This window comes from Salminus brasiliensis, chromosome 2 (assembly GCF_030463535.1).
Source record: "Salminus brasiliensis chromosome 2, fSalBra1.hap2, whole genome shotgun sequence".
Taxonomy (NCBI): Eukaryota; Metazoa; Chordata; class Actinopteri; order Characiformes; family Bryconidae; genus Salminus; species Salminus brasiliensis.
Window position 1 is genome coordinate 58,826,771 of NC_132879.1, and position 17,216 is coordinate 58,843,986.

General features: G+C 39.4%; 1 protein-coding gene and 1 pseudogene across 1 annotated transcript; both read right to left on the bottom strand.

Annotated features, from left to right (window-relative positions):
- Nucleotides 1-515: 515 nt before the first annotated feature.
- Nucleotides 516-12,877, bottom strand: igl4v8 (immunoglobulin light 4 variable 8). The gene is made up of 4 exons (XM_072673337.1): nucleotides 12,788-12,877; nucleotides 12,250-12,544; nucleotides 1,881-1,918; nucleotides 516-991 (listed from the first exon to the last, which is right to left on the bottom strand). The coding sequence occupies exons 1-4, from the start codon at nucleotides 12,837-12,839 to the stop codon at nucleotides 672-674; spliced, it is 705 nt and encodes a 234-aa protein (XP_072529438.1). The 5' UTR covers nucleotides 12,840-12,877; the 3' UTR covers nucleotides 516-671.
- Nucleotides 12,878-16,710: 3,833 nt separating this feature from the next.
- LOC140549578 (NACHT, LRR and PYD domains-containing protein 3-like) overlaps nucleotides 16,711-17,216 on the bottom strand; it is a 22,909-nt pseudogene continuing 22,403 nt past the window's right edge.

Consider the following 17,216-nt stretch of genomic DNA (forward strand, 5'->3'; position numbering starts at 1 on the left):
TTTTTCACCTGTTTTTACTTGAGTTGTTCTGTCTGTTGTGTACATGCCCCCAGTGGTTCTCAGTTCCAGCCCTGAAGAACCTGCATGTTCTCTAACAAGCTTGATTCTCCCCATGAAGGCCTTAATAATTATCTGATGAGGTGAAAGAGGTGTGATACACTATGACTATGAAACACTGACAGTTAGCAGCAGCAGTAAAGACAGAAGTGAAACCAGACCCCCCAACAACCCCCATCACCTCCACCCACCCAGATAAACACAGAGAAAGAGAGAGAGAGAGAGAGAGAGAGAGAGAGAGAGAGAGAGGGCAGTGGGGTGAAGCTCAGATTTGCATGAACAGGCCTGAGTCGTCCTCTTTCTCCCAGAATAGAGCAGCACTTTCACCAGATGTTCAGCTTCATTCAGCCAAACTCACTCAAGCACAACACACACAGCACTGCACTGAATCTGCAGCTAAACACACTCTCTACCAACACTGATAATGAGCATTCATTCCAATAAAAGAACACACAGTGTCCAAAATGAAGCTTTATTTCAGCAGAGCAAAAGCACAGGTACAGCAACAGGACACTGACCAGAGGAAAGACTCAAATATCAGCACTGTGTAGAATTTACACTCTATTGGAGATGCATGTGAAAGCAGCTCTATGATCAATTCTAGCTTGGAGCTGCTAGCCTTCACACATGCTCTTCCTGAAGCTGACTGGCTGATCCACGCTGTCGTGGGAGACTGTGCAGACAAACTCCTCCCCCTTTTCCCAGAGTGCTTTGCTGAGGGTCAGGGTGCTGCTGCGGCTGTAGCGGGCGTTCTTCTCTTCTTCTGCACTGGTCAGAACCCCCTCCCTCACCGCTGAGCCGTCCACTGTCCAGCTGACCTGCGCCCCCTGTGGAGAGTAGCCAGACAGCAGGCAGAGCAGCGAGGCGGACCCCTCAGACAGCTGCAGAGAGGAGGGGGGCAGCAGAGACACGGAGGGCTTCACAGTGGGACCAGCTGGAGAGAGAACACACACATTTAAAGACTTTGTTTAAATGAATAATTTATTTTAATTAATTCTAATATCATGTTAGTTTAGAGTCGTTACACAGTCCAGGTTTACTGATAACAGTGGTAAAGGTACAGAAATCAGCACCTTGTCCAGATATACAGGCTGCCTATAACAGCTGAGAGTCCGCAGTTCTTTACTAACTGCTCAGCTTTTCTTTAACCCAGTCCAGTAATCTGCTCACCAGCAGCACACACTTCATTAATGCTCCCAGAACTACAGAACAAATCCAGCTACTCTGCATTCAGAACATCTGAGAAACACTGATACTTTACAAATATACATCAATAAAAGAATAAAAGAACAACACATTCCACAGCCGTAACCCTTCTGATACTTTCATTAATCAGAACAATATCAGGAGTGTAGAGTAAACTCTACTGCAGGAGGGTAAATTCTCATTGGTGGTTACAATATTCTTGGTTAATGAGGTCTACAGTGCAGCAGATACAGTCCTTTAAACACAGGTCAGCCGTTCACACTGTGAGCTACTGATTCTGAAGCTGTCCATCATGATCCAGATCAGTGCTGGTACAACACAACCCACAGCAGCACATACTAATGGAGATGATTAATAATGGAGCAATATCAATCATAAACACACAGCATATCCTGAATATATCACTGCTGACAGAACACCACATTAAAAAGGAGAACTTTAGAGTAAAACACTCTGAACAGAATTTATTATTATTATTAGTAGTAGTAGTAGTAGTAGTAGTAGTAATTATAATAATAATAATAAGATCCACTCATCACTTTTTTAAGTAAAATTTTCTAATATATTTAAATCAGAGATGAAAGGTTTGGAGCTTTAGAAGAAGTAAAGTTACTCACTTTTCAGAATGAGTTTAGTTCCTCCACCGAAAGTCAACCACAGTGATACATTTCAGTGAAGCCGTCGTACAAAAACCTCCGTTACACTCCAATGAGCACACACACACACACACACACACACACACACACACACAGCCCTCTGAATAAATTTTAAATGCATTCATTCCTAAGTATTAATATTTAAACTGATGAGAATCTAATATTGATCTGTATCTGATATTTAGACGATTATCTTTGTTGTCTTTTAGGTTCTGAAGGAGTTTCAGTCATTTCCATAGAGAGGTTCCACTTTGCATTATCAGCCCATGCTTCAGTGCTCTGCTAGTGTTTATAGTCCTGTGAGTTTAACACTTCATGACTGAGAGCTGCTGCCCAGCAACTTCACCCACAGCAACCATGACTTTGATCTCCATCTTCATCTGGACTCTCACCCTCTGGACTCAGGGTAACTCACTCATTTACTTCTGTGGGAAGCAGCAGTAACAGTCCTATTCTGAATAATTTTAAAACACAAAGAAATTAAATATTCTTTTGATTTCAGTAAAAATAAATGTAAATTATATAAAAGATTTTTTTCTACTTCCACCAGGATCCAGTGGTCAGGTGACTGTGAATCAGACTCCTGCAGAGAAAACTGTTTCTCCAGGAGATTCAGTTAGCATCAGCTGTAGAACCAGCACTGATGTGGAGGGTGATGTTGCTCTTGCCTGGTATCAACATAAATCCGGAGAAGCTCCTAAACTCCTGATCTACGCTGCTGATCAGAATGAGGATGGTGTTCCAGCTCGTTTCAGTGGCAGTGGATCTGGATCTGACTTCACTCTGACCATCAGTAATGTCCAGCCTGAAGATGCAGCAGATTATTACTGTCAGAGTGCTCACTATATCAGCAGTAGCTGGGTGTTCACACAGTGTTAGAGAGTGGTACAAAAACCCCCTCAGTCAGACTGCACAGAGACTGCACTGCTGCAGCTGGACCTACTGCAGGTGCTGAGGGGGAGGATGATACACACACTAACACACTCTGTGGAGGAGAGGATACACACCTCACTAACACACACCTCACTAACACACACTAACACACTCTGTGGAGGAGAGGACACACACCTCACTAACACACACCTCAACACACACTAACACACTGTGGAGGAGAGGACACACACCTCACTAACACACACCTCAACACACACTAACACACTCTGTGGAGGAGAGGACACACACCTCACTAACACACACCTCAACACACACTAACACACTCTGTGGAGGAGAGGATACACACCTCACTAACACACACCTCAACACACACTAACACACTCTGTGGAGGAGAGGATACACACCTCACTAACACACACCTCAACACACACTAACACACTCTGTGGAGGAGAGGATACACACCTCACTAACACACACCTCAACACACACTAACACACTCTGTGGAGGAGAGGATACACACCTCACTAACACACACCTACACATCTACCTCTTGTAGAATCCACAGTTCACACAAACCACCATCAGGAGGCGCTATTCCTCTAACAGTGGCACATGAAGAAATAATGGCTAGTTATATCTCCCGTTAGCTGTAGATTTAATAGTACTCTCATTTGTTTAAATTATTTAGAAACTTTAATAGTTTTAATGAAGTTTGTTTAGTTAAAGAATCTAAAGCATTATTCTCTGTAAATGAAGCTAAGCTAGAGCAGCAGTACTGCATGAACTCATGGCCTGATGCTCTGCATTTACTAGCTCACTAAACCTTCACTCACCAAGAAAAGCAGAAAATATCAGCAACTGCTTCTCAGAGTCTTTGATCTCAGTCTCACTTAAATCACTTGTTAATAAAATAATTATTGATTAGCTCGGGTTGGAGCCTGTTTGCAGCCTGTTTTACTAGCCTAACTTTCTGTTTAAGCTCCACACTATCGTCTCGTCTGGATTTTTATTCTCTTTTCCACTCCGTCCTCGAAAGCAAGCTAATCTGCTCCAATAGGAAACTAGCATTGTCTCTACCAACCAATGAGCTTCAAAGAGTTGTAGATAGGCGACTGATGTGTTTCTTTAATCAACAAAATAAATAAATATATGATGATCTTATTTTCTGCTCTGGGTTGAAGAGTTTTCATATTTTGAAGAGACTAAATGAACTAAATCAGAAAAAGCTTTTAGGTTTTATGAAGCCATTTTTTCTACTGGGTTATGTTTGAAAAGGCAAAAGTCTTCAGACATAATGATCCACTCTAAAAAACTACAAATCTGATGACAGTCCTGTGTTACTTTCATACCCACAATTCTTTACCCTTTGACCTTTATCAGTTTGGTTATACCCAGATCCTCTGATTTCTTGGCTTTCAGTGGAAAAGACTACTGAAGCTCCATGCAGGTGTCAAGGTACTGTGATGTTCCTGAGACATTAAAAATATCACATCATATAAAAACCTTGTTGGCAGCCGTCAATCACACTCCAACATTAAACACCATCATCACTCCCCACTCTCCCAGTCCCAGTCTGCTTACTGGGAACTCTCTGTTCCACTGCAGCCAGTGGGAGAATAGAGGAGGTCATATGTTTGGAGATATCTTGGATGAATGCAGGTTGAGATTCCTTCAAGATTTTAAAGAGCAATTCCATTTTCCCAGCTTCTCCTTTGAAGAACCTACAGCTCAGATCAGTCCTTCAGTCATATGGAGCAGCTCTGGACCTAAAGATTCACCCAGAGCTTCAGATCGTTCATCCCAAAAACAACCTTGCTCAGCTTCCAATGGTTACTCTCCTGCTTAAAGGCTTGTACACATCACTTGGGACATGCTCCATCTGGTGTAAGAAGCTTAATGTAGGGGTTCAGTTCTCTCTGAGGGAAGCTTGGGAACTCATTGTTCATCATAAAACCCTGAATCACCAAATAATGCAGTGAAAGAGAAGGATGAAGATGATGTGATTGTATGTGGGTGCATTTAAAATGAAACTCATTAAAATATAAAAAGACTCGAATCTCAACCAGAGAAGATGTTTAATGTGAGGAAATTCCTACCAGTTCAAGTTTACAGCAGAGAAAGATCTGCAGCACTGAAACACTTACAGTACAGAGACTGCAGCTCTTTACATCTTAGAAATATGACTTACAACAACTTGTGGAGTTTAAAGATGGAGTTTTATAATGGAACTACGTACTAGATAAAATCTCCATATTCATATGTGTGATCTGTATCAGCATTTCTGTTGATTATGGAGGAGTTTCAGTCATTTCCATAGAGAGGTTCCACTTTGCATTATCAGCCCATGCTTCAGTGCTCTGCTAGTGTTTATAGTCCTGTGAGTTTAACACTTCATGACTGAGAGCTGCTGCCCAGCAACTTCACCCACAGCAACCATGACTTTGATCTCCATCTTCATCTGGACTCTCACCCTCTGGACTCAGGGTAAGTCTGAAAGGTTAGGTGTTGGTTTAGAGGACCACATTAAGCTCTTTATTCTGACTGAGTTTAGATGTGTGTTTCCAGATGAATCCAGTGTGTTCTAATATATTAAATGTGTTTTTGTCTCTTTCTCACTTTTCCTTCTTTTTAGAGACTTTTGGGGAAATCAGAATGACTCAGTCTCCAAATTCTCAGCTTGTGACTCCAGGACAGACTGTTACTATCAGCTGCACAGCCAGTCAGAGCATTAGCAACTATCTCGCCTGGTATCTTCAGAAACCTGGAGAAGCTCCTAAACTCCTGATCTATGCTGCAACTTCTCGTCAGTCTGGTGTTCCAGGTCGTTTCAGTGGGAGTGGATCTGGAACACAGTTTACTCTACAGATCTCTGGAGTTCAGACTGAAGATGCAGGAGATTATTACTGTCAGCAGGGTTACAGCTATCCACTCACACAGTGTTAGAGCGTCGTACAAAAACCTCGCTCAGCTGTAGAGGAACTGCTCTGACTCAGAAACACACACTGATCTGAGAACAGCTGCTAAAGCTGCACTCAACTGAACTCATAACCTCCAGAACACTACAGTAGTGAGCATGTTCCTCTCTTTGGGGAGTTTTCCTCACTGTGGAACAGGGGTTTTCACCACTAGATGGAACATCTCACTAGTAGCAGTGAAGCAGCAGCAGATACACACACTTAGCAGATTACACACAGTTACACTTATTATGATTTGTCCTTTGTAGAAGATTCTCAAGATTTGGGCACCGCTAGTCTAAATGTCTGTAACTAAAACTAAAATTTGATTCTGATTTCCATCCTCAGTCACTTACTTTTGTAGTAAGGGAAGGTAAAACAGTGAATCTGAAGGATGGCAGTACCTCTATCTGGAGAGTGCTCTTGCTTTGTGGACAGACTGGAAGTATGTTTTTTGTACAGTGATCATTCACAAATGATTTTCTCATTTAGGAAATTAATGGTTGAATATTGAAAACTCCAGTGTTGGCACAATGGATACCTTTCCCACTGACCAAGACTGTTAATAAAGACTCAGTACTGTAGTTAAAGACATATTACTGCACACTTGTTATGCAGTGCTGCAGGTATTTTACATAGTAAAACAGTAATAGCACAGTGATAGCACTGTAACTACACAATTCTGCACAGGTATTTCACAGTGCTGCAGTTATTACATAGTGCTGCAGTTATTACATAGTGCTGCAGTTATTACACATACTATTACACAGTAAAGAACCACACTTTCACACAGCCAAAGATTAACTAACAACCACATAACACTCTTACAACCACCTGGAACTACATATTAACTGCATAGCAACCACTTGTGATACCACACCAACGATCACCTACTAGTTCCACATCAATCATCTATCATCACCAAAGCAGCCACCTAGACAACCACAGCAACCACATAGAAATTCTATTGCAACCAAATAAAGCCCATTAACTAATCTATAAATAAAAAAATGTTATTACACATACAGGACATACATACAACACACGTGCAGTAGTGCAGAGATATTACACAGTAATACACCATTATTACACAGTAATACACTTTTTATGCATCGTTATTACACAGAAAAGCACATTATTAAAAAGTAATGCACAGTATTACAAAATGATTGCACAGTAATACACAGTTATTACACAGTTATTACACAGCTATTACACAGTTATTACACAGTTATTACACAGTTATTACACAGCTATTATACAGCTATTATACAGTAATACACAGTTAGTACACAATAATGCACCAAATTCACTTTCATACCTACACAACAGATTTCAAAGACAACCATAAATAAACTCATTCAATCACTTATTCTTTAAAACAGAGTGAAAAATATTTACATCTACAGTTCCTTTAACTTTTAAAACATTATTATTCAGATTTTTAAACACAACTTTAAATTATATCACAAATTTTCCCTTTCTAGTTCACTCTGAAATTCTACACAAAAATAAAAACCCAATCTCACTAAAACAATGATTCATCTTTAACTCCATGATTTTTGAACATCAGTTCATCTCCTTCTCACTTAGCTATTTACACTAACAGACATTTAATAACTCTATAAGATCTACCATGTGAATATTTAAAGTAGCTGGAATGCCTGGACTGTTGGACCTCCCTTGTGTTAGTCTCCATCAAGACCTCACTTAGGATGTTAAAGTAAAGAGGGCAATACTGCTCAGATTCCAGGATAGGTCCAGTCACTGTTAGTGGCAATGGGTGACCCACCTTTCAAAGCCCTTCAAAGTTGTTGATTGGACTTCATGTATCAGAACTGGTCAGAGAATGTGCAGGAGGACTCCCTGTTAGTAGATCCAATCCTTGAACTTGCAGAACAAACCAGACTTCTTCATCTCTTCCAATCAGAACTCCAAAGCCCGGTCCGGTACTTGGATCAAGACTCTATCCTTTAGACTGCAAGTAAACACTTTCCCCAGACCCTTCACTACATACCACACTGTTCCACACTGATCAGCGAGATTGTTCTACACTGCTTAATGGCTCGGTTCCTGAGGAACCCAAACACCCTTTAACCATAAGTGTGTATTTTATGAAACTCCAGCACAGTTTTATATAATGTATAAGAATTAAACTGCACTGATTTTGTATTGATCATGAAGACATTTTAAGCTCATGAAAAAAACAATAATGAACACAGTGTAGAATGGTTCTAGATATTGTGTGTAGGAATGGATTTGTTCTAGACTGAAGGAACATGTACTTTAATGTATTCATCATTATTTCTTACAGTTTACACTAAACACCTCTGATTGATTATACAGTCCTTTACATTACAGAGTAATTATGAATTAAGTAATTAACATAATGAATGTCTCATATTAATGATGTCATTGTAATGGAGTGTTACTGTACTGTTCAAGAGATAAACTCCTAATTTAAATAAATTTACTGTTAAATGTGAACAGAAAAAGGTGCACTATATAATAAAGTGTCAGTAAAAGATGAAATAATAATTTAAAGGTTTTGATACTCATCCAGATTATTTCCAAGAATAAAGTATCAGATCACCTCATTTCCACTTTTTACCACAAAATAACATCAGACTCTGAAGAGTTCAGTATCAAATGTCTATAAAATAAAAGTCTAAACTCTTCATCATGCTGCACCTCAAACTAAAATCAACAAGAATGGAAACCATAATGTGTCCATTACAATCATAGGAATTAAAAATAACCATCAATAATTAATCAGTGATTGTCTGTAGAACAGTGGAACTGATCAGTGTGTTCAGTTTAATGAAGTTTCTAAAGATCCTGGATTTATTTACAGTTCTCTCAATCAGCTAAATTTAGAAAAAGAATATTATAATTTATTAAAGTTTAGAGATTAGATTTGATAAAAAAATATTCAATTATTAATCAATTCATTCATGTATTTTCTGACTAAACATCAGAAATGTTAAAATCTGTAATCAATCACTACAGTTACTCTGAATAAAATACTTTATTTAAGATTTATTAAAATTGTATTTTCAATAAGGTGAAGATTTAATAGCTGTTAATATTGTTATAGAAAATAATAATCAGTGAAAGAGAGCAGATCTTTGTACTGAAACTCTTTATTCTGAAGATCAAATGATCAGATGAACATTAGAGCATTAAGCAGAGCCATGTTTGATCACACTGAAGATCAAGAGGAGCTCTAGCAGCTCCAGCACAGGCGTGGACGCTCACTGCCCAGTGCATTGCTCTCTCCTCAGTGTTTGAGTGACAGGACTCTGGGAGGCCATGGTGGCCTCACAGCTCACTGTCTTCTTTAGCCACTGCTCCTCCGGGAGGGTCACGGTGCTGCTCCAGCTGTAGAGGCCGGTGTCCTTCTGCAGAAGCCCGGGGCTCTGGCTAACCTCCGAACTCCAGCTGTTCCCATCCACCTTCCAGCTCAGCCTCCAATCTGAGGGGAAGCCTTTGTTGGCCAAACACACCAGTGTGGCCTTCCCCTGCTGCACCTCCACACTGGAGGGGGGCAGGACTGTGATGGTGGGCGGGGTCACACCTAGGACACACACGTACACAAACACACACACACACACACACACACACACACACACACACACACACACACACAGGTGTGAGTTTCATTTCTCTTATCTGTAACAGAGCAGAACTGAGTTCAGTGATGCATTAAAAACCACACTCTAATTCTAATCTTAAACTGAAGTGCTTCAAATATAAAGTCATATTTAGAATTACATTAATAGCTGGATTTCATTTACATTTTTATTGATTAAATAGAACTTTTTCATTTCATTCTTTAAAATCTGACGTTTTCAGCATCCTGTGATGTGAAATATGAACTGGAAGATGATTTGATTTCCTCCAAAACAATAAATAATCAGTAAATGAATGAAGCTGCAGTCTCCATGTACTCTGGCTTCAAAGCTTTAGAAGAGAAAACGCTGCTCATAATAAGCTCCACATTGTGGTTTACAGATGGGGACAGAATTACTGTAATGGAGCCCAACACTGACACTACAATCCAGCTCTCCATTTGATCTTCTCCAAAAGAAATATCATTCCTGAACACTTCACAGGAAACCTTTAGGAAATATTTGTGTTTGAAAGAAAAGAAATCCAGTTCAGAAACAGGCGCTCGTGGTAAAGCCTAAAGCTCCACGCTCGCCACACTTCAGCCAAGTTCTAATGAAATCCATTCAAATTTGGATCATCATTTATTTACAAAAACATCAGGTACGTCTCTACTGTTGTCCAGAATCATCTGAATAAAAGATTCCTTCTGAATAAGGAGGAAAAGTGGACTTACTTCCAACTGCCAGTTTTGTTCCTCCTCCAAAAGTGTACCACAGTGATACAAACTGGTTTACTGGCTGTACAAAAACCTCCTGCTCTAAACACAGCGCTCTCTTCAGACTTTACACACACTATTTCTGACCAATACAATACAATATTAATGGATTCTACAATCATCTAATAATGGGATCAACTCCAAACTGTAGATCCTACACACCTTCTGCCTTTTATTCCCAACAAGGATTATTTTTGAAGCAGTAAAAGATCTAAACCCAGCTCACACTCACTTCTCTTCAACTTCCACAACAGACCAACACCCTGAACTTCCTAAAGCCTAAATCTCCACTTTTAAAAGTGTAGAATTCATCAGACTTTCTCTCACTGACTAATGGAAACCTTATTAAAACAGGTTGGATGGAAAAATGTGCAGCTTCCAAAGTCAACATTATTTAGCTCCATCCATTTCACACTAGACTTCAACAGAAAGGTTCAGTAGAAGATCATTCAAAATAACTAAAAGTAGATTTAAACAGGATGTGATGAAATGGTTCTTACTGTTTTCATTGAGTTTCCTCCAGCAGAAAGTCCTCCAACCCTGATCTAGACAGATTGGGAATCAGAAGAGATTCCATTTCCCCACATCTATATAAAAAGCTGCATTTTAAACATGAGATTCCAGACTGAGCTCAAATGTTTGATCCAACAATATCAAATAAATATGATCATCTTTACTCAGTGTTGTTAGAAAGTTGATTTCCATAGAGAGGTTCCACTTTGCATTATCAGCCCATGCTTCAGTGCTCTGCTAGTGTTTATAGTCCTGTGAGTTTCGTTAAAACCATTTTAGCTGATTATATTCGTGATTTAATAATTCAGTGGTCTACTCCAAAACAGCATCAGTTTTAGTTAGCTAAACTATAACATTCATAATGTTATAGTCTGTTATAGTCATAATGTTATAGTCTCAGTTCTGTTTTCTTTTCATATTCTTGTTTGTCATGCTCTGGTTTTGTTTATCACTGTGTTTACGTTTATGCCATTTAGCTGCTGCATTGTTTTCCTTGGTTTTCTTTTTGCATTTCTCCCCGCTTTGTATTATTAAAGTATTAAACATTGGATCCATCTCTGCAAGTGTTCGTCCCTCTGTGTCTGGCCTAACCCATCAAGACAGACAGGCAGACATTTTTATTCACTAGAAAATTCTTTTTACTCTTTTTCTAGACCTTCTGGTAACTGAAAATGTTTTGAAATATGAATATTGTGCTATGATAGTTTGCACCTGTGGCAGAGAGACAGATTAAGGGGATCTTAAAACTAGAATTACAGGAGGCAGTCATGTTGATTTCCATAAAGATGGAGGTTCACCTAACTTAAGCTGGTTTTAGGCAATTTTCCCTCAGTTTATTCCAATCCAACCCACTTTTTACATACCTTTATGGTAGTTTTTATGTATTGCAGAGTGAAGTAATGTGACCAAGATCCAAATAATCCTGCTGTTATAACTATAGGCTTTATTGTCTCTATTTGTTTTCTTTCAGGGACAGGCAATCACCATATCATCTGATCTGCTGGTTTCTACTTCTGGTTCCAACCCATTACTTCCTATACATTAGCTGACAAATCGCCTTACCTCTAAACTGTTTGTTTCTTATGTGCACTTTTTTACTCTTTTTGACTACCCTTTTTGCCCTGTTTTACTTGGCATTCATTGCCTGGTTGTAAATAACACTGTCATAACACTGCCAACATGGCTAAACTAATAAAGGACTGGTAAATGTTTTAGGACCTCTTGTATATGGCTTTCTATAGATGGGCTCCCAGTCACAGATGTGGCCTAACTATGTTTATTTCTGGGTTTTTTCTGTTCTGACAAACTATGAACCAAGACCACAAATTCAGTTACTTCTTGAATTTGCCACTGCTTCTCTCTGTGAGCTAATGTGTGGCTATGTCCGTCTAAACACACTGTTTGTGTTTGAAAAAAATAAATCATTACTGTTGTGTTGGGAAGTTCAGGACTTGAGTTGAATAATGCTTTATTAGCTTTAGGAGCTGTTCTGCTTGTGTGTGTGTGTGTGTTTGTAAGTCACAGCAGCTCCTCCTCCACAGCTGAGGGAGGTTTTTGTACGACGCTTTTACGCTGTGTGAACGGAGTGCTATAATCCTGTTGACAGTAATAATGTCCTGCATCTTCAGTCTGCACTCCAGTGATTGTTAGAGTAAACTCTGTGCCATATCCACTGCCACTGAAACGACCTGGAACACCAGACTGACGGGACGATGCAGCGTAGATCAGGAGTTTAGGAGCTTCTCCAGGTTTCTGAAGATACCAGTCGAACTCATTACCACAGTGCTCACTGGCCCTGCAGCTGATAGTAACAGTCCCTCCTGGAGAAACTGCCAGAGATGCTGGAGTCTGAGTCAAAATTTTTTCACCCAGAGATTCTAAAAATTACAAGAGCAAATAACAAAAGAATCGTCATTAGAATTAGAAAATTAGAGTTAACAGGATTACAGTAAATAAGAACCATACTAAATACTGAAAACTAGTTTGTCTTGAACAATTAATCTTATCAAGCATATCATGGATTTCTGATTAAATGAAAAACGTTTAAATAAATTTACATTTATAAATATATATATATATTTCACACAGAATTGTGTGAAAATGAAAAATGTTTCTCCTACCCTGAGTAAGTAGTCCCACAGTGCCCAGGAGTACAACTAAGAGTATCATCATTGTGCTCTATGTCTGTTTGTGTGTGTCTCTGTGTATGTTTGTGTGAAAGGGCTGAAAACTCTGATCAGCATCACAGCTATTAAAGTGTGTGGAGCAGTGAGGCAAAGCAAATATGCAAACACCTCAACTCTCTGAAACGTCTACATTCAAACTGATCATGCTGATATTTCTTTAGAAGTTCATGAAACCTAATCAAGGTTATTGTTTAATAAATAATACATACTGAAATTGATAAAAGTGTACAATTAAACCTCCTATGGGAACAGTTCACAGTTCACAGTTTTCAAAAATAAGTTTTGAAATTTAACCATTTAGGGTGGTTTGGTGTTATAGTTGTAGTAGTAGTAATGGAAACTAGCAGTCACCATAGTTACAGTGCAAATTTAGACCTTTTATTTACTATCCAAACCTACCCGAACCTGTGTATATGCAACCTTAAATGCAACGTTTTTACCTTAAAACAAAGTGCATTTAATCTTTAACAGAGCCTTGGGGTGACACTGTGGGCCTAATGCCCCTTAAGCTTTTTCTTTTAACTGATCCTCAGAAGGAACTGACTGGATAAACCCAGGGCTCTCAAATATGTGTAAATGTGTAAAGCTGAGTGCCTGCCCATTTAATGTCATAAAAAACCCACAATAAAACTTAAACTTAATTCTGAATTTCACGTGAAAACCGGTTAAGTGATGCTAGAGCAGGTGGAATATACTTTTCATGCATTTCGGACTAACTGTAGTTGTGCTAATGTCTTGTTGCTGTCCCAGTGGTCCATTCATCAATATCTTTATCAGATGTCCCATGTTACATTAGTTCTAACAGAAATTCTAGGTCTGATTCATGACATGTTTTTAAAGAGCAGAATTGTTGTTATCTAATTGCGATGGATCCTAATGTCCTCCTGAACAAATCCCACTTAAACACACTGAAGAATAACAGAATCTTTGTAACAAACCGAAGAAGTTGGTTTTCAGAAGATGTTTTGTGTAAGAATGATTGATGAATAAGGCTTAGTGTTTGTTTGATTTATTACAGTGTGTTTAGCTGCAGATTCAGTGCAGTGCTGTGTGTGTTGTGCTTGAGTGAGTTTGGCTGAATGAAGCTGAACATCTGGTGAAAGTGCTGCTCTATTCTGGGAGAAAGAGGACGACTCAGGCCTGTTCATGCAAATCTGAGCTTCACCCCACTGCCCTCTCTCTCTCTCTCTCTCTCTCTCTCTCTCTCTGACTATTATATTGGTTTATCTGTTTGTTCAGTTGTTCTGTTAAGTTCAGCTGGGTGGGATTGTGGGGTGATTTCACTTCTCACTTTAGTGCTGCTGCCCTCCTGACTTCTGCCTGTCCTGACAAGAAGTATTGCTTTAGTCCTAATAAAGTCCCTCTTCACATGCAGCCTACCTCAATCCATATTTTACAATAACTAACACACATGTACCACTCATACTGGTCTCCTGTGTTCCTACAGTACAGAACCTCAGTACCTCAGAACCTCAGAACCTCATAACATGAACAGAACCGACCACTAGTGTTTTCAGTGTGTGAGTGGATCGTATGGAAACAGTGGTCAGTACTCAGTGAGGTGTTTAGGTTTTGTTTGAAATGATGAGAGGACTGGATTAACCAGGTTTGTGGCTCTAGGAAAACAAGCTGAACAAAATAAGATATAAGATATAATTATTTATATATAATATAAATAATTCATTGTAACTTTAATAAACACACTCCTTTTAGATCTTATTATCTCTTTGCTACATACTGTAAATAATGGTTCACTCGAGATCATGAAATATAGAAACACATGTTATAAAAACTAACATAGGAGAGCTGAAGCCAAAAAGTCAAATAATCAGCACATCAAATTCAATATCAGCACAAACACAGAAAATATTAATAATCTGCATGAACACAAGTATTATACATATTCTGCATAAACACGGGGATTAGCCAAAATTGTAAACATGGGAATTATTCATAATTATCATAAACACAGGAAAGATTCACAATCAGCAGACGCCACAGAAGCTCTGAATGAAGTGCAGATGAAGTGCTGACATGGTGTGCACTGACTGTTTAACTGTAAAAATATGATGAAAACAGTTCATTAAGACAGGACACTGAAGGGTGCAGTCTGGAAGGGAAGCCAGAAGGTGAACTCAGTTTCAACCAATAGGAGCAGGTCAGGTATTCAGAAGCTGTAAAACAGAAAAAAGAACAGAATGATCAGACATTAAAACACACTCATCACAGTCAGTACTCGGACCACACACACACACACACACACACACACACACACACACACATGAAAACTTCCACAAGCAGCAGAAATCCTATAAAATCCTCTAAATATAAAACTGATAAAAAGATTGGTGACTATTGGGCTTGAACTCCCAATACTGGTGATGGGAACCCAGTGTATTTCCACTGCACAACTACAGCTGTGACAGGTGGCAGTATAAACACTGTTCATAAGCAATATAGAAAAACGGCAGGAAAACAAAGGAAAAACCAGGAGTGGAGTTCACTCAAACAAAAGACAACAACTCAAATGCTTTTCTCTTTTAACTTCGCTGTTCCTAACTTAAACTGTTTTCTCTTAACTTCAGCTTTTCTTCACTGTTCTCACTTAAACCCACTGTTACTGTTCACCCCTCAACAAAGGTGCAGCAGGGAACTGTGTTTGGCTGGGTGTATTTATACCGTGCCACAGAAGTGGGTCTAGTCAGCGTTGATTACCGCTAGGGATTCTGGGGTTTGGAGTTCTTTGCTCCAACCCCACCAGCTTTCATACTTTGCTGGCTAGGCCCCCTGCTGGTGGCTGACAGTACACACTGCCTGCTCACAGAAACACTCTGAGCACAATTCCACACACAAGGTGTTTCAGAGCAGCTTCATCAAACAAACTACAGCTTAAACCTGTAAAACCACACCTTCACATAACACACACTTCACACCTCACACACACTGTAGGGGTGGGCACTCTGGGATTCTGTGGTCAAGTTCTTAAAAAACAATGAGTCAGTTACCCAAAATGAAAAAGAACAGTCTGTGATGGATCACACTGTAATTTAATTCTAATGAGATCCATGTTCTTTCCTCTGTGGTAAATTAAGTGTCTGATTAAAACTATATTAAAATGATACCATTTGTTAATCAGACTAAAGGCTTACTGGAATACAGACTGCCCTCTCTACACAGAGTCACACTAATGAGCCTTAAAGAGAGAGAGATTCTCACTGGACTGAGGAAAGGGTGTGAAGTTCATCCTGGGTTTAAAAGTTAAGCAGGTTTGACTGAAGCGAACACAACATTCCCAGTGACTGTGAACCACCGTAAACCTCCCAGTTTCACACAGCTCTGTTTTTACTGTAGCACAGTTTGAACAATCAGCTGCTCCTAAACATCACTAAAACACCTCCTTCCTTTTAAACAGGAGGTTCTTGGCCTTAGCTACAAGCAGTGGTAACTTAGCAACACCACCTCACCATGAACTCAGTTATAACTTCAAACACTGTTTCAGTTTGATCAAAGGCAGAGCAGCATTTATCTGTGGATACTGAGTAGTATTCAACTAGTCTACTAAACACAGTATTTACTTAACGAGTACTCACTCCTATACGTAGCATGCACACACACCTAGAGACATACACATGTTATAATGCAGTGTACAAAGTGACCATACAAACAGTACCACCCCCCCCCCCCATCTGTATTAACTATATTTACTCCTCATTCAGATCTCTAGATGATTCACACACAACAGTCTGTAGAGATCAGTGGATGAGTTTGGGATCTGCACTGAACAATGAATCTACCCTAAAACACTGTAAATGACCATAAGCTGTGTGCACCATAAGTGTGTGTAATTCAGTAACTCACTACAGTGTCTCCAGTTTAAAGTGTGGATTCTTCTGTAGATCAGAGAGCAGCTTCACTCCTGACTCTCCTGGTTTATTGGAGATCAGATTCAGCTCTCTCAGGTGGGAGGGGTTTGATTTCAAAGCTGAAACCAGAGCAGCACAGCCTTCTTCTGTAATACTGCAGTCATACAGTCTGAGAGAAGGAGCAAAAAGTACAACAGATGAGTGTACAGTTATAATCACACTCTAGGAGTGTAAAGAAAACAGATTTACAGTTTTACAATCACTAACATCCTTTAGTCCAATCTGTCGTCACATTTTCTGAACTCTAAACACATTTAGCTCATCATCCGTCTGTTGTAGACTCTACCTCTCACACAGTTCACATTGTTTTCACACAAGATGCAGTAAATGAACCTGTTTCTATAATACTGTTTCTATAATTTTCCGTACACACAAGCTCACCCAACACCCAAACTCTGGATATTTCTTGCCTCATGCACAAATGCTTGCACACAGAAATA

What these genes read in the sequence shown, in the direction of transcription:
- igl4v8 (XM_072673337.1), bottom strand. Translation starts at nt 12,839, where the DNA reads ATGATGATACTCTTAGTTGTACTCCTGGGCACTGTGGGACTACTTACT. An exon ending in TGTGGGACTACTTACTCAGG is followed by an intron (nt 12,545 to 12,787) that starts GTAGGAGAAACA and finishes TGTAATTTTTAG; the next exon opens with AATCTCTGGGTGAAAAAATT. An exon ending in CAACAGGATTATAGCACTCC is followed by an intron (nt 1,919 to 12,249) that starts GTTCACACAGCG and finishes TGTATCACTGTG; the next exon opens with GTTGACTTTCGGTGGAGGAA.